This window comes from Cololabis saira, chromosome 6 (assembly GCF_033807715.1).
Source record: "Cololabis saira isolate AMF1-May2022 chromosome 6, fColSai1.1, whole genome shotgun sequence".
NCBI classification, from domain to species: domain Eukaryota; kingdom Metazoa; phylum Chordata; class Actinopteri; order Beloniformes; family Belonidae; genus Cololabis; species Cololabis saira.
In genome coordinates, this window is record NC_084592.1 from 3,237,824 (window position 1) to 3,261,006 (window position 23,183).

The following is a 23,183-nucleotide window of genomic DNA, read 5'->3' on the forward strand; positions in this document are numbered from 1 at the left end:
CCCCTTTTTACTCATCTTTTTTTTAATTCATACTGTTTAGCTTAAATACTTAAATATTACTTATATATAAGAATATAATAATTTTCGTGTATTTGTCATTGTTTTGTGTGGATTTTTTGTTCTGTTCTTAATCCCCAAAAAAAAAAAAAAAGGAGGTAGACTGTATATCTTTTTTTTGTTTATTCCTGTTCAACTGTGCCTTACCCCCTAATAAAAATATCAAAACAAAAAAGACAACTTTAATTTCATTTGGAGAAGTAGATGAAGGGGGTTCAATAAGATCCATTTTTATCCATCAAACTCAAATGGCTACAGAGCTTCATAAAAAAAAATATTTTCCTCATAAAAGTTTTAAAGACTTTTATGAGATAGCAGGTTGTGCAATACTGGAAACACATTTTTTAACATAATTTTTCAACACAGATGCATCTTGATAAAAAACAAAAATCGTTCTTTTACAAAGATTGGTTGGAGAAAGGTATTTGGTGTATATACACTTGATCTTCAATAAAAAGCCACCTCATTGAATGCTGCTTCTTTATTTTCAGGATTATTTACATCGTGGCTTTTCACTGTAGGCATCAAAACTATCCATTACAAGCGTTAGCAGTTTAACATAGATAGATAGATCTTTATTGTCATTATAACTATATACAGCGAAATTAAAAGTGCTCTCCAGTCAGCGCATCATATATAAAAAAACATCCAGTTTTAACTTTAATCTTAGGAAAAAATTTAAGTAAAAAGGAGTAAACACAATGTACGGAAGAGTATTAATGCCATGCAGGAGAAAAAATATTTGAGAGGGGAAGATTTTTTTTTATTGTGTACTTCGAGCAAAAAGTCGAAATGTCGAGATTAATGTTGAAATACAAGTTCAAGAAGAAATCAAGTAGAAATTTTGCCTTTTTTCCTCAACATTTCAAATTTTTTCTCAACATTGGCTTTTTTCTGAACATTTCTGCTTTTTTCTGGAAGTGCATAATGAAAAAAAAATCTTCCTCCTCTAAAATATTATTTTTATTTTTCTCCTGCCCTATTGGAGAGACTATGGAGAAAAGAGAACAGTCTCACTGCAAAAACTCAAAATCTTAACAAGAATATTTGTCTTATTTCTAGTTAAAATGTTTCATTTTTAGCAAGAAAAATCATATTACACTTAAAAGGAGCTTGAGGCTCCTTTTAAGAAATGAGACTCTCTAGCGCCACCCTTCACCACGACGGCCGTTGGGGGTACTGCAGCCAGCAGTGAAGCTGGCACGGGAGAACGGGGAGAACGTGCATGCAGCGTCATGTGACGTCACATCCGCAGCCCAGCGCGGGAAATTCGGGACCGAATTGCAGCACCTTTTGCAGCACACAGCCTGTTCAAGGCAACGGAGAGATACACTAGAGGGATCATTCGTTTGGGTTTGGAACGCTTCATCTGACATTATTACTAGAAAACTTAAAATGTATACGCATTTTTTTTCTTAAATCCTGCCACAATCCGGCCTCAAGCTCCTTTAAAACAAGACTCATCACTGGAAAAAAAAAACACAATTTTCACCTGTTTCAAGTAGATTTTCACTTAAAATAAGTAGAAAAATCTGCCAGTGGAACAAGATTTTTTTGCTTGTAATGAGAAGATAAATCTTGTTCCACTGGCAGATTTTTCTACATATTTCAAGTGAAAATTTACTTGAAACAGGTGAAAATTGTCAAATAAGTTATTTTTCTGGTAATGACTCTTGTTTTAAGTGTAATGAGATTTTTTGACTAAAAATGAGACATTTTAACTAGAAATAAGACAAATATTCCTGGTAAGATTTGGAGTTTTTGCAGTGTGCTCAGGATCCTGACACTGATCCCCGGGGGAGGAGGTGCAGAACAGCCAGGTCGATGTTCCAGCAGAATATCCTGCTTTTGAATGTTGTTTTGGTGGGAAAGCTGAAGACGGTGTCTGTGTTTTCTTCAGCGCTGGGTTGGTGTGGCTGCTGTTTGCTCGGCTGAGCTCCCTGGCAGGACGATGACTGATGTGGAAATGTTCTGTGCTGCCGTTGGCTGAGCTGCCTGTCAATCAAGCTCAGGGCGGGGAGTCTGACTGAGGCGTCTCAGGAGCTGGAACTGGAACCGGTTCTGCAGGCGGCGCTCGCGTCAGGGAGGCCGGGCTACTTTGTTTAAAAGGATGGTGGGAGTGATGATGGAAGCTGCCTCAAATCATCATTAGAGACCAAAATGAGTTCCCCCTTCATTTCACACATGCAGCTCCCCCCAGTGGTCCGGGCTGGGACTGCTACAGGAAGGGACGGCCGACCCCCTCCGGACCTGGACATCCACAGGGCTCACAAACATTCACAGGGAATCATTTTCCAGCATTCCTCTCAGCCCAGCTGGGATTGAGAGTTCTCAGTAGTTCACACCTCCAGTTTCAGCACATTAAGGTCGGGGGGGGGGGATTGTTTCTGTCTCCTCTGGGTTACCGTGGCGTCATGCCGGAGATTAGATCATAGTCCTCCTGGTTGGAACTGCTGAGTACGTAGACATTCTTAATGTCTGAAGGCTGCAAAGACTAGAAGAGAAGAGAGAAGAGGAAAAGTCATCATCCAAAATCACTACCCCCTTCTATTCCAATTCAATGATTAACCCTTGTACTGTCTTTGGGTCAAAATGACCTAATTCTCCTTCCTTTCTTCCTTCTTTTTTCCCTTCCTTCCTTCTTTCCTCCTGCTCTCTCCCTTCCTCTTTTCTCCTTTCCTTCCTTTTTCCCTTCCTCCTTCCTTGACCCGAAGACAGCACAAGGGTTAAAGAATAATATTGATTGTTGTGAGCCTTGGTATTAGGAAAATACAACAGATCAGCATCCTACAGGGAGAATATTATTCACAAACATTCCAGACAACTGCTAATTTGTAAAATTGTAGCTCAGCCAACCCCCCCAGCCACGTCTCTCAGATGAGTTTTTAGCATTTTATGCAAATGTAACCCCAAGACAGTATATAAAGTAATGAAATATAGACAATTTATGCAATTATAACTGAAAACTTTAATGTTTTCATACCTTTAAACATATTTAAAGGCAAAAACATGGCCCAGTTATTCTTGTGTCCAACAAAACATTCCTTTTTTGGGCATAAACAAAAAAAATACCAAAAGTTGTAATGTAATGATGAAGAAAAATAAATGAAATAAAAATCTATCTTTAGACATACAATTAATATGATAATGGCTTTAGAATCGGATTTTTTTTTTTTTTTTTCAACAAAGGACTAGTTTTATGTTGTTGTTTATCTGATATTATACCCTGGTCTGTGTGAATACTGGATTCTGATTGGCTGGCAGGTGTAGGTTAAAAGTGATAACCTACACCTAGAAAACAAGTTCGGTCAAATTGCCTGATAACTTTAATATCATTGTGCTGGATCAACTGCCAGGTGGTAACCACGGCAACGGAGATTCAGAGAAGAAGAGCCGGCTACTGCAGGACGGAGACATGAGTGGTTTTGTCATTTCTTTTAATTGATTTGGTGAATTTAACAATTTTGATGACTGGGATGCAGAAGAGGAGAGAAAAGAAACTAGCTGAGCGGAGCTGAGCGGACTAGAATATCTCCCGTTACCAAGGAAACTGAGTTATGGCTTGTTAAAAAACTTTGTAACTTACCAGGTTCCAACGGCTGCAGACGAGAGATTAAATAGTCGCTCAGCCGCTCAGCTGTGGTTGTTATAAAACTAATGATTTACACTGAAAACACATTAAAGCATGAAGAACTGAACTGAATTTCATATTTATGTTTTTTGGTAAGTGACCGTGGTATAAGCGGGATAATACCTTACTTATATTTGTCTGAAACTAATACCAATTGACCATATGATTGTTGTAAGGTTTTTATAACTGAGATGACTAGTATTTTGGAGAGGGGTCCATTCACTGCAAGTACACGACTATCTGTGCTAACAAAGAGGTCTCATATTTGTATCTTATAAAGATACACAGATGAGTGTGTAAGCAGCTCTGGGGAAGGGCTTACAGCTGGGATGTGGTACTGGGGTTTCAGGATCTTCTTGATGGCCTTGGGTCTCCAGATGAGCACGTAGGAAATGATGGGGACCAGGACCAGGATGACGAGCACAATCACCACGGTTACTATGGTTACCGTCCGCTTGGAATCATCTGGAAAATGATAGAGAGTAAAAAACAGACATAGTCAACCATTAGCCAGCATGTAAATAACTGCATAACTACACTCAATAATACTGCTAAATACTCAAACTGACTTTTTACATGTGCAATACTGACCGAACTGTGCAATACCTGCTATAGAACCGTGCAATACCTGCCATAGAACCATCAATACCTGCCATAGAACCTGCAATACCTGCCATAGAACCCTACAATACCTGCCATAGAACCTGCAATACCTGCCATAGAATCCTACAATACCTGCCATAGAACCTGCAATACCTGCCATAGAATCCTACAATACCTGCCATAGAACCTGCAATACCTGCCATAGAATCCTGCAATACCTGCCATAGAACCAGCAATACCTGCCATAGAATCCTGCAATACCTGCCATAGAATCCTGCAATACCTGCCATAGAATCCTGCAATACCTGCCATAGAATCCTGCAATACCTGCCATAGAATCCTGCAATACCTGCCATAGAATCCTGCAATACCTGCCATAGAATCCTGCAATACCTGCCATAGAATCCTGCAATACCTGCCATAGAATCCTGCAATACCTGCCATAGAATCCTGCAATACCTGCCATAGAATCCTGCAATACCTGCCATAGAATCCTGCAATACCTGCCATAGAATCCTGCAATACCTGCCATAGAATCCTGCAATACCTGCCATAGAATCCTGCAATACCTGCCATAGAATCCTGCAATACCTGCCATAGAATCCTGCAATACCTGCCATAGAATCCTGCAATACCTGCCATAGAATCCTGCAATACCTGCCATAGAATCCTGCAATACCTGCTATAGAACCTGCAATACCTGCCATAGAATCCTGCAATACCTGCCATAGAATCCTGCAATACCTGCCATAGAACCCTGCAATACCTGCTATAGAATCCTACAATACCTGCCATAGAATCCTGCAATACCTGCCATAGAATCCTGCAATACCTGCTATAGAATCCTGCAATACCTGCCATAGAACCAGCAATACCTGCCATAGAATCCTGCAATACCTGCCATAGAATCCTGCAATACCTGCCATAGAATCCTGCAATACCTGCCATAGAATCCTGCAATACCTGCCATAGAATCCTGCAATACCTGCCATAGAATCCTGCAATACCTGCCATAGAATCCTGCAATACCTGCCATAGAATCCTGCAATACCTGCCATAGAATCCTGCAATACCTGCCATAGAATCCTGCAATACCTGCCATAGAATCCTGCAATACCTGCCATAGAATCCTGCAATACCTGCCATAGAATCCTGCAATACCTGCCATAGAATCCTGCAATACCTGCCATAGAATCCTGCAATACCTGCCATAGAATCCTGCAATACCTGCCAATGTGAATACTGTATGTTGTCTTCCTGTTTGTGTCCTTTTAGAGATTATTTATTTTTATAGTTGTTGTTTTAATACATATTTTTTTTAAACCATGCACCTTAAAGAAGATGCATCCAATTTCGTTGTACCTGTAAAAATGACAATAAAGACATCCTATTCTATTCTATTAAGATTAGTGAGACAGACTTTTGCTGCCATTGCTGGTTGAATAAAATGAACAAGAATCCGTCAGAGTCTCTTTCTCTGATTTCCTCCTCCTGACTCAGACGTCTGACTCCAACCCCCCGACCAATCGGTGGCCTGTAGTGTGATGATGTCAGATACAGCCGACTCAGCAGCTTAGAACCTCAGCAGAATAGATACAGAAAAGTATCTACTCCGCACGTTAGACCCCTGGTGGAAAAGAACCAAACTGAGGAGAGTCGGGCTGAGTAGGAACTAGTGGAAAAGCGCCATTAGAAGTCACTTGCTTCTTGTTAAGGTGGTGTTGTCCAGAGAGATAAAACCAGAAGGTTCTGGTTCTGCAGGTGTGTGGAAGCAGAGCTTCAGTCTCACCTGGTGCTGGAACCACCTCACACTGGAGGCAGCTGGCTGCTCCGTACGGCTTGTCGTAGAGCAGGAACTCCACCTTGGCGCAGTACTTCTGTCCCACCTCCAGATCCCTGATGAACTGGGAGGAAGCAGCCTCTCTGAACAGCTACGGGGAAATGGGGAATTCACATATTTACAAGGAATAAAGGAAGCCTTTTGTTGTCACTGTATCCCAGTCATACAGCTCTCACAGTTAACACTATAACATACAGGACTGTCTCAGAAAATTAGAATATTGTGATAAAGTTCTTTATTTCCTGTAATGCAATTAAAAAAACAAAAATGTCATACATTCTGGATTCATTACAAATCAACTGAAATATTGCAAGCCTTTTATTATTTTAATATTGCTGATTATGGTTTACAGTTTAAGATTAAGATTCCCAGAATATCTAATTTTTTTAGATAGGATATTTGAGTTTTCTTAAGCTGTAAGCCATGATCAGCAATATTAAAATAATAAAAGGCTTGCAATATTTCAGTTGATTTGTAATGAATCCACAATGTATGACATTTTTGTTTTTGTAATTGCATTACAGAAAATCACAATATTCTAATTTTCTGAGACAGTCCTGTATATTCCTGATAAAACAAGAGAGAGAATTGTTATGATACAAATGTAAATGTCCATCAAAATTAGAATGTTTTCACATTTGTCTTGGGTTTTGGTAATTCTAAAATTACTGACAACAGACACAGAATAATAATAGTGATCATAAAATTGTTTAAAGCGACACTACGTAACTTTTCCACCTTAATATCATATTTCATCATCATCATTGTGATGGTACATCAACTTCCAACAGGTTTAATGAACCTCTGTCATGGTCTGAGGGGTCTGTATCACCTTCACTGGCACTATGTAACTTTGAGGAGCATGGTAGGAACCCTGCCACACTAAAAAACTACAAATCGTTACGACTTTGACTGCTTTACGGCATACGTCACTTCCCCCTCCTTCCCGATTCGCAGTCGAGACGAAAATGGGCGGGGCGTGGAGCGTAGAGCTCCGCAGAACCTGTTGCTGTGTTGTGGCTGCAGCAGCTCCACATAACAGACGTGGGGAAAAGATCCTAATGGTTTAACTTTTCAATGGTTTCCTGCTCGGAGGCAGAACCACGGAGACCAAGTATCTGATATAACAGAGTAAAAGAGTGAAAGAGTCGTCGGCTCGCTTTGGATCGCGGCTGTAACGACCAAACACACAGTAAAGCATGATTTATGGTTCTGCGTTAAATCGACGCAGAGCTACGGCGTACGGTGCGTGTCGCCGCGTACCCTACGCCGTAGGCTCTGCGTCGATTTAACGCAGAACCATAAATCAGCCTTAAACCACAAACACTCACACAGACGGGCGTTGGATCAAAACACGGGTTTTATTCCCCACTTCTCCAGCTAAACGCAGTTGCTGGCCAGCTCTCTGCGGTGCAATTAACCCCAATCTTCAGATAAAACTAGTTTGTTGAGGAAAAAATATTAACTCTTATTTGTAGCTGCAGAGGAAAAAAATAATCTCACGAGGAAAACAAAAATATTGCTCACGCCTCGGAGCCTCTTCAACATAATATAGCAGTCAAAAAAAAAGAAAAGAGAAGTAAGAGTGATACAAAACATGTACTGTATGTTGTACTATTATACAAATTTATTGAAACACATGGCTCTTAGTAGGGATTTCATATGGATCCAGACCGTTAATAATCATTATTTTCTCCATATACCGCTCCCTGGCTTCCTTGTTTAAGGTATCCCGGTAAATTCCAGTTCCTTTCCAGCAGTTTAACATCTTTTTTTTTGTGTTCCGTCTGTTCACTTGGTGAAACAGAAAAGTGTCCCGTCTTCTCTCAAAACAAATGCAGCGACGGGACAGGAGTTTTCCGGCAGTACGCGCTGGTGCTCATGGGAAACGTAGTGTTCTTTCTGGTAAAACACTATCGCTTTTGTCCAAAAGATGCCGCCAAACTCAGAAAAGCTGAAAGTTACGTTGTGCTGCTTTAATTGGCAATGAGGAAGCTTTATAAAATAATAATACAATTGAATAGAATTACAGCACTAGAGGAAATAATGCAATGCAAAGAAAATGTACAGAACATTTCTAGTATTTCCTTTAACCCTAAAATTGTGCAGGGCTGATCTGATACATAAAAACTTTTTTTTTTTAAGTACAAAGAAATTTGTATGTTTATAAGAAAATGAAAAAGTTAGGAAAAAATGAAAATATTGCACAGAATATACACATGGCAGTAGAAAAGAAAATACATTTTTAAGAATTTTTTAAATACAGTGTCCACCAGGGTGAGAACCTTCTAGTTGGCATTTCTCCCTGCTGAGAACCAGTAAGAACTCCAGGGGCCACTAAGGTGGGGACTGGTGTGGGTGTTCCAGTTTCCCATTGGGCCATCCCAGTTCCCACAAGGGTATAAACTGGTGGAATGTTTCATTTTGGGGGGAACTAGGGCCAGTAACTTGGATGGGTCTGCAACGATGGCTGAGCCAGGGCCGGCCCAGGCCTCCATGGGGCCCTAGGGGGCCCTCTCTTACTGCCAATAACACTGATTATTGATCATTCACACACTCACTATAAACTTATTTCATGTTCTTCCCTTTCATTACAAATACACTTGTAAAACTAAATGGAAGAACTTTTTGTTGTAGTTAGATTGTAATCCACAGGGATTAAGACCATGGAAGCAACAACAGATTAACAAACTTTCAATTAATATTGATCAAAGTCAACTGCCCTACTGGCCACACAGAGAAGCAACAGGTCAAAGGTCAAAGGTCACAGTTGCAGTGTTGTTTCCATCATCCTATTGTCAGCCTCGCAGGTTTTTACCATCTACAGGACTGTCTCAGAAAATTAGAATATTGTGATAAAGTTCTTTATTTTCTGTAATGCAATTAAAAAAACAAAAATGTCATACATTCTGGATTCATTACAAATCAACTGAAATATTGCAAGCCTTTTATTATTTTAATATTGCTGATTATGGTTTATAGTTTAAGATTAAGATTTCCAGAATATTCTAATTTTTTGAGATAGAATATTTGAGTTTTCTTAAACTGTAAGCCATGATCAGCAATATTAAAATAATAAAAGGCTTGAAATATTTCAGTTGATTTGTAATGAATCCAGAATGTGTGACATTTTTGTTTTTGTAATTGCATTACAGAAAATCACAATATTCTAATTTTCTGAGACAGTCCTGTATGGTTTTTAATCTGAAATTGGAGCAAATTCAGCTACAAGAGCGGCCAGGGGTTGATTTACACTTAATACATAAAGTGATATAGTACTATAGCGTTTATGTAATAATGTTAATTATTGTGTTTTTGTACAATAACATACCTTTGATAATGTATGAATTATCACTCACACATAAACATTTTTATTTTTTTAACTCTTGGGGGCCCCCTAGTGGTCACGGGGCCCCTAAGCAGCCACTTAGTTCACTTATGCCTTGGGCCGGCTCTGGGCTGAGTCCTCATTGTTGGTCCTTTACTGAAACCATGTGCTCTCAGTTTCACAGTTTCACTTCCACAACTCTTCATTGGTGCAGTGCACCAACAAGGCCTGAACCAACGGCCATCTGACCCAATGTACTTGCAGCTAAATACGTCAGGTACAAATGGTTCAAATGAGCTGTGGTCACATGATTCATGTTCACATTATTCATGTTCACAGGATTCATGTTCACCTGCTGAATGGAGTTAGAGATCCTGAGCAGCAGAGACCCCAGCAGTTTTTCACCCTGGAGGAAATTATCTTGCCCCAAAAAAGTTCCCAGAAAACTCTGCTAATGGAAATGTGCATATTGTTTCTGTGAGGGTGTCATGCAATAGCCAGGGGGATGGATGGGGATTTTGTTTGTTTTGTTTAGATGTTTGTTTGCCGTTCGGTTATTTACTCAATTCACTTGGTCACAATGTGTGTAGTGTATAAATACTTTTCCTGGATTTAGTTTGTAAATATTGAATTATTTGTATATTTCACGAAGTAATCATGGTTTCACCTGTAATCATGTGTGTAATTAAACTATTGTATCTGGAGGAATTTTTTTGTTTTTCTTCCGACGAAATGAGGGCCTTTTTTCCCCCTAAACGTGCCCCAAAAGTCACCAAATTTTGCACCAAACCAGGCCTGGTGATAAATGTGATATTTAATGGTTTGCATAAATGGGCGTGGCCTAACGGCTCAACAGCGCCCCCTAGAAAACTTTGTGCCTCAAGCCCCACAATACGGTTTGACGTACATGTACGAAAATCGGTACACACCTGTATCATGTCGTAACTTGAGAAAAGTCTCTTGGCGCCATGGCCTAAACCGAACAGGAAGTCGGCCATTTTGAATTAATCGTGTCATTTTGGTGCAATTTATGCCATTTTCACGGGTCGTACTTTAAGGAACTCCTCCTAGCAGGATCGTCCGTTCGACATAAAACTTGCTCAGGAGACATAAAAGACGTTAACGATGAAAAGTTATCAAAATTGTGAGTTTTCGTGAAATGGTGTGACCGTGGCGCCGCTTCAAACTTCAACATTAAACAGGAAGTGATACTAGTAGCTGATTGGTCCATATTTGAAAGATCCTATTTTCTGCAATACCTTTTGAATGGTTTGACATAGAGAGTCATGGGTGGTGTCATGGAATTAGTTTTGAGTCCTTGACCTTTATTGGTGAAAATTGCAGGCGCGAGGGCCCGGTGTAATTGTAATGTTGTAACTGGAACCTTCCTGTGGTTGAGAGGAAGCAGCTGAAAGCTTGACTTCTCACCTGCAGTTTCTCTCCTTCCTTCCCAAAGTAGATGCGATGCTGGGAGTGATCTGCGTAGTCCATGAATAAACAGCTGTTTCTGTTCAGGTGAACGGTGATTGATCCCGGCGCTGCAGTCATGCTGAACTCTGGGCTGCACAAGCCCCCTGCAGGAACACAGAACCAGCACATTCAGGACCGGCTCACGGTACAGGACAGTTTAACTCATACCAACCAGCTCACCACAATCAGTTACATGAAGATCAGAACAACATGGAAAACAGCTTCAGAGCCTTGTTGTTTGGTTTTTTTCTTGCTCCTACACGCTGCACAATGTATGGCTGTCTCAGACAAAAGATGGCTGCCGTGAAAGAATTGTGGAAATCTTTATCATCGCAGGTCAAAATGGGATGTGTCACGTTGTACAATGTGAGCGATGGCACCACCATTATCACACTGGTCTCATTTTAATGTGTAGAATTTAACAACTTTTGCTTTTTATTATTTTCCCTCTTTTCTTATCATTTTATTTCATTTTATTTGTTATTTAAGTGTACTCTTAAATTAAATACTTTTTGAAAACCATGCAAAGTTATAGATAAGCCCTGAAGGCAGGCATTGTGGCACAGAATTGTCAAATTGGTTTAATTTGCCGCACGAATTGTTAGTTTACTTTTGTAATACTGTATTTGTACCCGGTCTTTGTACGTTTTGACCGTATAGAAACATAATTCTTGCCATTGTAAGAATGAGATGAACCTGCTGTACTCTACTGACCTTACTTTATAACAACTGGTGCTCTTTATTATTTTACCTCTCATCATTTTATTTGTTATTTACTGTTTAATTGTGTCTTGCCGCTTTTAATGTTGCTGTAAATCACTTTGAATTACCTTGTGTTGAATTGTGCTATACTAATAAACTTGCCTTGCCTAGAATTAGGGCAAGGCCCTGCTACTCCTGCCACCAGACTTGATCTCACTACCATGTCTGAAACCTACGACACGCCGACTGATGAGCCAATTAAAATGCAGCTTTAAATGACAGAAGTGCGACTCAGTTTAATTCCTTCAAAAAAAGAGAAACAGAAAAGAAAATCAGCTTTATGAGACTATAAGAAGGAAATCAGTGGAGTTGAGGTAACAGAAGTCAAGACTATAAAGGCATTGCAAGATATCGAATATAATGTCTGTACATATTTACAGCCTCGTAAAAAAAACTGTTTTGCTTTTCATTGATAGATTTCTCATCCATGATGGCTATACGGGTATAATTATAGTAACATCATAGTAAACCACAAATATATATAGAATAAGGTTTGGTCTTTAACATTCTAGTCTAGGACTTAAACGGCTGAACGTTAGACTTCAGCTACTTGGTGCTAAGCGTTCTCATTGAATTTAATATGCCAGCTGTGAATAAAGGAGGACTAGGGGATAAACACTACACCTAGTATTTGAATTTAAGCAATTTACCTAGTCAAAGAAAAAGTGGAAAAAAAAGGAAAGTTTGTTTAGTATAAAATTATCAGCTAAAAATAGCTGTATGCAGTATTGAGCCTTGGATTGTTTGTATTCAAGACGTGCCAATTAGGCAGCACGGGTACTTTTAGCTGCCACGGACTAAATTCTTGACAGGCAACATAGATTACATTTACATGCAGTCGAAATTCGGGTTATTGCTAATATTCCGGTTACTGAAACATTGGGAATATTCCGTTTACATGGTAATTAATCATTTGGGATATCTGGATCAAACCAGTGACGTATGGAGAACGTCATGACACAATTCCCCTCATTTCCGCTTCTTCTTCCTGTATCCAAATTCAAAACAAATACTGCTTCGTGCAACGTTTACATGACCCAATATTCGGGTTTTAAAAGGAGTAACCCAGGGCTCATATTGGGGTTTTTAAAAACCTGAATATGAGCAAATTCTGGTTATTCAAAGAGGTTATTGGTGTTTACATGGCCGTGCAAATTCGGGTTATTGCCAATATTCGGGTTTTAAAAGGGTTATTGATGCTGGAAACGCAGTCACTGTCGATGCCCACAATTGTTGTCCACAAGGCACATTGTCTAATGTTCAAACACTAGACCTTTCCAGGCTACTGAAGACACTGCACTGCAGAATTACAGAGCTACGGGAGCTCGGGCAGTAGTAACAACGCTTTACTGGAACTATACACATTCAAGTGGAAATTGATTTCCATTGCCCAAACATCAGCGCATTACAGTCTCAGATATAATCCATGGTGTCGGTTTAGAAGAATGTTTTTGTCCAGAAGAAAAAAGAGCGACAACAACGAGCCATAACTATTTTCTTCTATGAAAAAAACACTCCTGCACCGCGGCTTTAGCAGAAAAAGACGCTACAGAGCGAGTCAGAATGCAGCAGCATCAGAAGAGCAGTGAAATATGCACCAGTCACAATTTGTCCTACTGTACTTATTGTATTTCTTTTTCAAAATATTTTTTCATTTTCTCCCATTTAAATCCAATTAATCGGGTCGCAGTGGGGCTGATCTCCGCAATTTGAAGCCTTGTATAATAATTGTAAAAAAAAAAAGGTTGCTACTTCACGGATTTCACCTATGGGTTATTTTTGGAACGTAACCCCCACCAAAAACCAGGGATTACTGTAACACAAAAAACATTCACTCTCAAATGAAGGAAATAATAACATAAGGGCGGCAGGGTGACTTTGTTGTTAGCACTGTTTTCTCCCAGACAGGTTCCTGGTTGGGCCTTCTGTGGGCCGCTGGCTCTCTGGGTTCCCCAGCTTCCTCCCAGCTTCCTCCCTCAGTCCACAAACATGTATGGTAGCCCAGCATACATGTTTTCAACTACTGCTATGGGCAATTTACAATGGCCTAGCATTGCTAGGCCATTGTAAATTGCAGTAGTTGTGAAGGTTTCTTGTGGGCATCACGGGCAGACATCCCTGGTGTTGTTGACTACATGGATATGTATAATTCATCCTTTCTACAAACAACCTTCTATGTGTCTCTATCTCTGTGTGAACAGAGTGGTGGGTTACCACGTGTGCTGCAGGCCTGGACCGGCACAGATCTGCGTCCCTGCTGCTCTGCTCGGACCCGCAGCATGATGCAACGATCATCACTCTTCCTGGACGTGGGGGAGAAGTCGCAGAAGTTTCTAGAGACGTTGGCACACTCTGGTAGAACCCTCCATGTGTGACTGTTGAAGCTGAGGAACAGAAACATGCAGGAGTGAGCAGGGATGAAACACACACACACACACACACACACACACACACACACACACACACACACACACACACACACACACACACACACACACACACACACACACACACACACACACACACACACACACACACACACACACACACACACACACACACACACACACACACACACACACACACACACACACACACACACACACCATGCCTCCTCACCTCCGGTACTCCACCACATGAGTGATGGTCTTGTCCTCGAGCCCCGGGGCCGGGGCCCACGTCAGGTTCCACTGATCTATGAAGACGTTGGACGGCTCAGGCAGCATCTCTGCAGACGGAGCTGGAACAGAATAAACACACACTCTCAAACTGTTCTGAATTCCACTTCAGCTTCAACGCGGGAGCTGGAACGCTGCGTCACAAACTTAACTAAACTAGTCCAAGTTGACCTCCTCTTACTGCAGAGCTCCATCTGCACATGGGCAGAAAATACAGTCCGTATTTCACTCACAACTGGAAAATATAGCTTGACTGGTTTACATTGTTAGCTGTTTAAAACTGGGTATAAACTCTGCAACGGAGGAGACACAGTGAGACATTAAAAGATCTACCAGGAGCTCTGTCTCTTCATAGCTGCTCACGGCTCCAGCTGACTTTTCAGCAGCACTGAGACAAACTAAAATAATTAAAAAGCGTCTCCGCTTGAAGCTTCTCTCACTCTCATTTTTTAACTTGATATCAAACACAAGTCACAGACCCAGCAGCACATCTATCATCTCCTCCAGGTTCTACATCTTTAGTGTTGTTGTCTTCTTCATTTAGATACACAATCAAATACGTCACAGCAGCTTCACTCCAACCTCCTACTTCTCATCTGGGTGCTGAATTGTTATGGAAAAGAAACCAGGCCGAGTTGAGATGAGCCGAGTAGGTGCTGGTGGAAAAGTGCCATTACAATGAGCGGCTTTCATCTGTATTTTTTTTTTTTATTTATTGAAACAACTGCAGAGAAACCGCTTTCACACACACATGATGTGACAAAAGGAAGACGTGTGGCCCAGGCTCTTACGCCAAGCAGTTGGTAGTCCTTTACATTCCCATCCAAAATGCAGCCAACGTCTGAGTTAAACTGTAGCCTCGCTGTTGAATAGGGATGGGAATCGACGCTCGACAGTCCGGTAACATTTCAGTAAAAAAGACGACAACAAGACAACTTGCAGTACTTTCCAAGTCAATATTTCATCAAAGGGAGGAAATACTATCAACATGCAATAACTATCAATCAATGTGGCGTTTTGGATCTGCTCCGGACCAACGTCAGTAATTCTCAGCCCAGCAGCAGCAGCAACGTTAGCATGTCCTTGGCTGACTCCATGTGTTACTGCAGGTAACTAATTAACAAACATGCCTATCATATTATTAGTGCCATTTGCCTCATTGTTTTCCCTTTTCCCCAAATGAGAATCGATAAGGGAATCGATTAAGAACTGAATCGTTAAGCAGAATCGAAAATTTAATTGGAATCGTAAAAATCATATCAATTCCAGAAGTGTCAAGTAACAAAGTACAAATACTTCGTTACCTTACTTAAGTAGAAATTTTGGTTACTACTAATACTTCACTGGAGTCATTATTTTTCAGACGACTTTTTACTTTTACTCCTTACATTTTCACGCAATTATCTGTACTTTTTACTCCTTACATTTTAAAAACAGCCTCGTTACTCTATTTCATTTCAGCCTTTAATAAAAACTATCCAGTTAAATTGCTCCATCCGGATAGAGTGAATTTGGTTGTGGTTGTTTCAGATGTTCTTGTCCAGTTTTGTTCTTACATCCGTTCCCTCAGATTCCTGCAACTAAACTTGGATGTACATTCCAATAAAGGTTAGGATAAATGATAACATGAACATGAACGTTTGACTTTTTGCACCATTACAATACTTATAGGTAACTAGTCATCATATCCCAGGACCTCAAGTGGGAGCTGAACATCACCTCCCTCACCAAAAAAGCACAGCAGAGGATGAACTTCCTGCGGCAGCTGAAGAAGTTCAACCTGCCAAAGACAATGATGGTGCAGTTTTACACGGCCATCATTGAGTCCATCCTCACCTCCTCCATCACCATCTGGTTGCTGCTGCCACTGTAAAGGACAGGAGCAGGCTGCAGCGTATCATCCACTCTGCAGAGAAGGTGATTGACTGCAACCTCCCATCTCTCCAGACCCTGAAGCCTCCAGGACCCTGAAGCGTGCAGGAAAGATTGCAGCAGACCCCTCCCACCCCGGACACAAACTGTTTCAGACTCTTCCCTCTGGCAGGAGGCTGCGGTCCATCAGGACCAAAACCTCACGCCACAAGAACAGTTTTTTCCTGTCTGCAGCTGTCCTCATCAACAAGGCCCCGGTCCCCCATCCCCCCCCCCCCCGACTACCACGGACTGCCCCCCCATCCCACTCTACGTTACATTAACGTAAAAACTCCAATCCTGTAACTTTTGCACAGACTCATATCCGGCACTTTACAAACCTCATTGTACATTTCTGTCTATACTTTTTACCTATCCTAAGTTCCTAAGTCACTTTTGTACAGACTCACCCGGCACTTTAAAACCTCATTTTGTACATTTCCGGTCTACATTTTATTTTACTGTTTATACTTTTTATTGTTTATACATTTAATTTTATTTTATCTCTTATATATTTGTTTTTATATTTGTATTGTGTTGCACCAATCCCCAAAACAAATTCCTCGTGTGAAAACTTGGCAATAAACCCTTTTCTGATTCTGATTCTGATTCTGATATCTGCTGCTCTCTGAAACACATGTTAATGCTCAATAGTACACATATATGCTTCTTTAATATATTTACATTATACTAAGATACATTCATTTTCAATGGCTTTTGTCCTTAATGGCTTTTTTTCCCCTTACATTACTTTTACTTTTATACTTTAAGTAGTTTTGAAACCTGTACTTTTATACTTTTACTTGAGTAAAAAACTTGAGTTGATACTTCAACTTCTACAGGAGTATTTTTAAACTCTAGTACTAGTACTCTCATACTTTTACACACTTGCTTTTAATTGATCTTTTAAATTATTTTAAAATACTGTCTGTATTTTGATTATTTTAATCGATCTTTTGGGTTATGTGTTGGTTATGTCCTCACTATGCTGCTTTACTGCTATTGTTTTTGCTTCCACTTTGCTGCTTTGATTTTTGTTTTATGCCCTCTATTTCTATGTTATGTTTTATGCCTTAAATTTCTTTTTATGTGAAGCACCTTGCGTTGCATTTTATGTATGAAAGGTGCTATACAAATAAAGTTTATTATTATTATTATTATTATTATTATTATTATTATTATTATTATCTATACTTGTACCTGAGTAATGAATGTGAATACTGAAGACACCTCTGATCAATTCCCCTCCCTACTGTTGAAGCCCATGTGACATCAATAAACGGTTCCTCTCCTATAGTGCTGAAGTCAGCTGCATGTACTGAACTGAAAAGATCCAGTCATATTCAGTGGAATCCTTCATTGGGAAATCCCTCTGGAAGTGTTTCTGCAGGGCAGAGATGGGACTCATCCACAGGATTACTGTGTTCTGCAGCTTGTTGCTCTCAACAAATGATTTCAGGCTCACAAGTGAATATACCCCTCTTTCACTTGTTTCTACCACATATCTAGTTTTCTGGTGACTGATGTGATTTTATCTGCCAGCTGTGGAAGGTGGATTTAAGTGCCCTGCATCTTAAGATGAGTTTTTGAAAAATTTCACGGATGTACGCAATTTTCACGGTTAACTTGTTGTTGTTTAACTCGTAGGCACTTTCATTGTCTTCTTCCTCTAAGAAGATATTTACCCACAATTCAAAAACCTTTCCTGGCGTCAGCTGTGGGACTCACAATGAAACAAAACAGCTAAGCAGTTCCTATTTCCTCCCGGCGAGCTGCACAAGTCCACTCTCTGGTGGTGTTGTTCTGAGCCCCATCTTAACCCCACTTTAACCTCTTTCACCAAACATTTTAAATCCTGGCTATTGCAGGAACAACACTGTGTAGTTTGTCTTAATGTTAATTATCTGTTTTAATTTGTACGTACAGGGCAATGTGCGATGCAACACGCACTTTGTATGTCACACAACTTGGATACTCTCAGTACCATAATATCACCATCGCTGGTATTTCATTATTGTAATATGCATTTTTTGCTCAAGTCACTTTAGATACAATCCATACTGCTTTTAAATGCTGCTAAATCTATTTTGCTACTATGTATGTTTGATGTTTGTTCCCTTGTTTGATTGTATTGTTTGACTGAATTATTTTTATGTTTTCTGTGGGGACTGCAGGTGGAAACTAACATTTCTGCTAAAACCCGGTGTATTTACACTGATTAATGTAGTGTTCATTAATATGCATTGTCCCGTCTAAATAAACTCTGATCTGATCTGTACAGATCCCCATTAGTTCCATTTCAGATCAGCCCCCTTTAAGTAAACGTCTATTATTTTGATCAATTCCTCAGTAATGGGTCTGTTATTAACATGTTTGCAGAAAAACAAATCTCCCTTCAAGTCACTGGCATCAATGAATGTGATGAGGTCTCACCTGTCCTAGCCACTCACTCACCTGTCCTAGCCACTCACCTGTCCTAGCCACTCACTCACCTGTCCTAGCCACTCACTCCCCTGTCCTAGCCACTCACCTGTCCTAGCCACTCACTCACCTGTCCTAGCCACTCACTCACCTGTCCTAGCCACTCACCTGTCCTAGCCACTCACTCACCTGTCCTAGCCACTCACTCACCTGTCCTAGCCACACACCTGTCCTAGCCACTCACTCACCTGTCCTAGCCACTCACTCACCTGTCCTGTCCTGTCCAGTGGCGGCTGGTGATAAATAATTTTGGGCGGGCGCACTGGTGAGTGTGGATTACAACACAACTATAAACTCTACTTGAACATAAATTCTGCTCTTCTCTCCTTCAGGCCAGCAAATGTTTCAATGACTTTCTTTTTTTTTTTTTCTTTTTTAAATATTTTTATCCCGGTTTTTTCCCCATTTTATCACCCAGTGCTCCTACCTAACAGTCCTGGGCATTGCTCCCCTCTACCAACCCCGGGAGTTCCTGCACTGAGCTCAGGTCTCCTCCTTAACCTGAGGAGTGAGCAGCTTCTTTTCACCAGACAGGGTGGGGATCCTCCCCACCCTGTCTGTCCCCCGGTTGGCCAGAGGGGGCAGTAGAGCCCAGGACTGTTGCATGTTTTTGTGAGGGTAGCTCACATTAGCTACCCAAGGGAATACGGGGAGAACATGCAAACTACATGCAAACTCCACACAGAAAGATCCTTCCACCAACCCCACCCAGGTTGTGGGCGCTGAAGTCATGGGGGAACTAACACGCACTTCAGCGCCCACAGCGTCCCCGCAGGAATCGAACCCAGGACCCTCTTGCTGTGAGACAGCTGCACTACCTGCTGCACCACCGTGCCCCCTAATGTTTCAATGACTTTCTGATTGAAATCTGTCATTTCACAAACAAGTCTGTTTTCCATGGAGAGCATTGGCCGGTGCATTCAGCCTCTCCTGGTCCTGGTGTTTCTGAGAACGGTTTTCACTCTTTTCAAGGTTGAGAAGCCTCTCAGCTTCAGCTGTGCTCATGGGTGATGAGCATCTTTAAAAGAGTGACAGTTTCTGGAAAGACCTCCCCAAGATTGTTCTCCATGAACAGCTGGAATAGTTCAACTCCACAACATCCTCTCCTGAAATGATTATTTTGTAATGAAACAACTGAATGTAGTTTTTCTGCTGCCATTGTCTCCTGTCTTGTGGTTGTGACTCCGTTTGTAGCGAGTGACAGTTACAGTCGCGTCTACACTGTCAGGGGTGTGACTTTGATTGACAGCTCATGAATCAATCAGATTGGATGAAGAATGACAGAAAACACGCTGATTGGCCACGGAGGAGAATCTTTGAGTAACCAATTAGAAACCAGCATGAAGTTACATGGAAGAAAAGTTTAAGAACATACAATACACACTCATTTGGCCGGTGTTCTGCCAATTTCTGCTGCTTTGCCAAAAAATGCTCCCTAATGGTTTTCTACCTTTGTAGAGCTACAGATTTACTGTGTTTTACTCCCTAAACCACTTCCTTTCTCCCCAAGTGGTCCTTGTCTCTTGCCAGGCCGTCATTGTAAATAAGAATGTTCTTAATGACCTGACTGGTTAAATAAAGGCAAATGACTGAATCAAATAAAGCGATAGAATTGTTTTTTTTCTCTCTTTATCGTATAATGTTCACAAAGTGTAATGCGATTTATGTCATAGGTAGTGTATTTTGAAGGATCAAATACTCAACATCCCATATTATCAATCATGTAGCAGAATTTGGCAGAACACCCCGGCGCCCCTCGCCATTGAAACCTCTGTATTTCGGTCTGCACAAAAAACAACTCTGAATAAACCCAGTATGGGATGGAAAGGCTTGGAAAATTAATTTAGACACATTTTATGAGTGCACGGATGTGATAATTACTTTTTATTACGTAATTTATGTGTACTGTGTCTATATTTGTCCCTGTCATTTTAAGGGGGGCGGCGCCCCAGCGCCCCAGCGCCCCCTAGTGACAAACCACCACTGTTACAGGTGAGGTGAGGACAGGACTGTCCTCACCTCACCTGCTGCTAACTCAGTCTGGTTATTACTGAGAGGTTTCCTACAGGTGTCTCCCATGGAGGACTGGTGTAAACTGGTGTAAACAGAAACATCAACTCAACAACAGGAAGTGTGCAGCGAAACCTGCTGTAGTTTCGTTCAGCTTTAACTAAAACACACCGAACACCAACTGAGACACATTTATGTGATTATTATCATCTACATGGTCGTTCTCCAGTCCCACCAGTCCCACAGAGAGCCAGTCCCAGTCCCAGTCCCAGGAACCAGTCCCAGTCCCAGTCCCAGCCAGGACTCCTGTCTACAGCTCCGTGTTTCCAGCTCGGTGTTCGGATCTTTACCTGGGGATGAAGCAGCGTGACACAGGAACAGTCCGGAGAGGAAAACAATACGTAGGTCCATGATTAAATCAAATAAAACAAAAACAACGACTCGTCAACAACTCCGAGTTCTAAAAACATAAAACTTCCTCAAACATAGACAACAGTTCTGGGAAGTTCCGTCCGTCATCTTGGTGTTGGGAAACCGGCAGCTGCTTCTTCTGGGGCGTCAATGTTGGCAGTGTCAGCGGTGTGCGGGGCCAGCGCGGCCCCTGGCGGCGGAGCGGGGAACTGCAGCGTCAACAGGTGTTCTGCCAATTTCTGCTACCTGCCGAGAAATGCTACTTTGTGGTTCTGCGCATGCGCACAGTCGATTTTCAAAGGTTGATTGGCACGCCAATCATTTCTTGCACCAGGTAAAATGGATAATATGGGATGTTGAGTATTTGATCCTTCAAAATACACTACCCATGACATGAATCGCATTACACTTTGTGAACATTATATGATAAAGAGGAAAAAAACAACAATTCAATGGCTTTATTTGATATTCATTCATTCATTGGCCTTTATTTAAGCAGGCAGGTCATTAAGAACATTCTTATTTACAATAACGACCTGGCAAGAGACAAGGACCACTTGGGGGAAAGGAAGTGGTTTAGGGAGTAAAACACAGTAAAATTGTAGCTCTACAAAAGGTAGAAAACCATTAGGGAGCATTTTTTGGCAAAGCAGCAGAAATTGTCAGAACAGCGGCTCTGGAGGGCCACATATCTACCGCCCGGACCACGTTTCTCTGGAGCTCTATTTCCCCCCAAAAAATAGGATTTCAATTGTTCTCATAGAGAATTTTAAAAAAAAGTAGCGTTATTCCTCTACCATAAATTCAGAACTTTTTGGTGTATAATACAGCTTCAAATGTATTACCAAATCTATTAATGGAAGGATGTACTCTTGACTAATAAAAAGTGTGGTAACAAGTGTATTTATAATGTTTTTAAATCCAGATTGTTCCATGATTTTTGCAGAAGGATAATTCGACAGGATTCTTACATGGTAAATATAAACACATTAAAAAAAGCACATTCCAAATGTATTAAATGGCCTATTTTGCCTAAAGTTAAAGAAGTACATTTTATAGTTATGAATAAGCTCTATCCTGTGGCAGAATTTCTTAAAAAAAGATTTAAATTTGAGGTAGATCAATGTTCCTTCTGCAAAAAGGATGAAGAAACACTGGATCATTTGTTTTATCAATGTCCTTTGTCTCATTGTTTCTGGACAGACGTACACTATTGGATATCTCTTAAAATTAATAATGTTCCACCTTTTGAATAATTTAATTAATTGCATAATTACAGCAACAATGGTGAAGATAACAGATTCACACAAGAAACAAAAACAAACAAAAAGAGCAAGGACTGAGTTATGGATGATACAGTTTCTTGGCAACCCTATTCATATTATCAATCTTTTACATAGATTTAAAGTAGTTGGTAAAAAAATGTAAAAATTAGAGCAATAATTAGGAGTGAGAGTGAATTATTAATATAGCGTCACCTGATTCAAATAATGACCAGAGTCATATTTTTCTCAAGTTTTTCAGAAAACAAAAAAACTGTTCTTTTTTTCACTTTTGGAAAAACTTGAGTTACAGGGGAGAATGAACCATATAGTTTAATCTGTATGGACAAGTTAAAAAGATATGTGTATGGGTTCTTAGGGTTAGGGTTAATTGGGTAAACTTTGATTCAGTTCAGTTAAATAAAAACATTAGAAAAAACAAAACAAGCCTAAACAAGCCCAAAACAGTAGCATGTTGAGAGTTCATGATTATTTTTAGAGAAACATTTTAACGTGAAAAATGTGAAGCATGTTTGTTTATTTTCTTATATTAATCTTCTAAATATCATTGAACATTCAATAACACTTTCACTCTAAAAGTGTAACATTGCATAAGAAAACAGAACATTGGGCAGTGTGTGTAAAAACTAAAATACCCCCTAACCACAAAACCAATATAGTCCTTTAGAATCAGAATAAGCTTTATTGCCAAGTACGTTACCGGACATACGAGGAAATT

The 23,183-nt window shown here is 40.5% G+C and overlaps 1 protein-coding gene across 1 annotated transcript; it reads right to left on the reverse strand.

The window, feature by feature from the left end:
• Positions 1-1,695: 1,695 nt before the first annotated feature.
• On the reverse strand, positions 1,696-21,309 carry ifngr2 (interferon gamma receptor 2). The gene is made up of 7 exons (XM_061724327.1): positions 21,122-21,309; positions 14,311-14,431; positions 13,906-14,075; positions 10,888-11,033; positions 6,081-6,222; positions 4,011-4,153; positions 1,696-2,551 (listed from the first exon to the last, which is right to left on the reverse strand). The coding sequence occupies exons 1-7, from the start codon at positions 21,180-21,182 to the stop codon at positions 2,459-2,461; spliced, it is 876 nt and encodes a 291-aa protein (XP_061580311.1). The 5' UTR covers positions 21,183-21,309; the 3' UTR covers positions 1,696-2,458.
• Positions 21,310-23,183: the final 1,874 nt, after the last annotated feature.

Coding starts and splice junctions, on each gene's coding strand:
- ifngr2 (XM_061724327.1), bottom strand. CDS start 21,182: ATGGACCTACGTATTGTTTTCCTCTCCGGACTGTTCCTGTGTCACGCT. Junction 6,223..10,887: donor AGGAAGGAGAGAAACTGCAG/GTGAGAAGTCAA, acceptor ATTTCCCCGTAG/CTGTTCAGAGAGGCTGCTTC. Junction 2,552..4,010: donor CCCAGTACCACATCCCAGCT/GTAAGCCCTTCC, acceptor CTTCTCTTCTAG/TCTTTGCAGCCTTCAGACAT.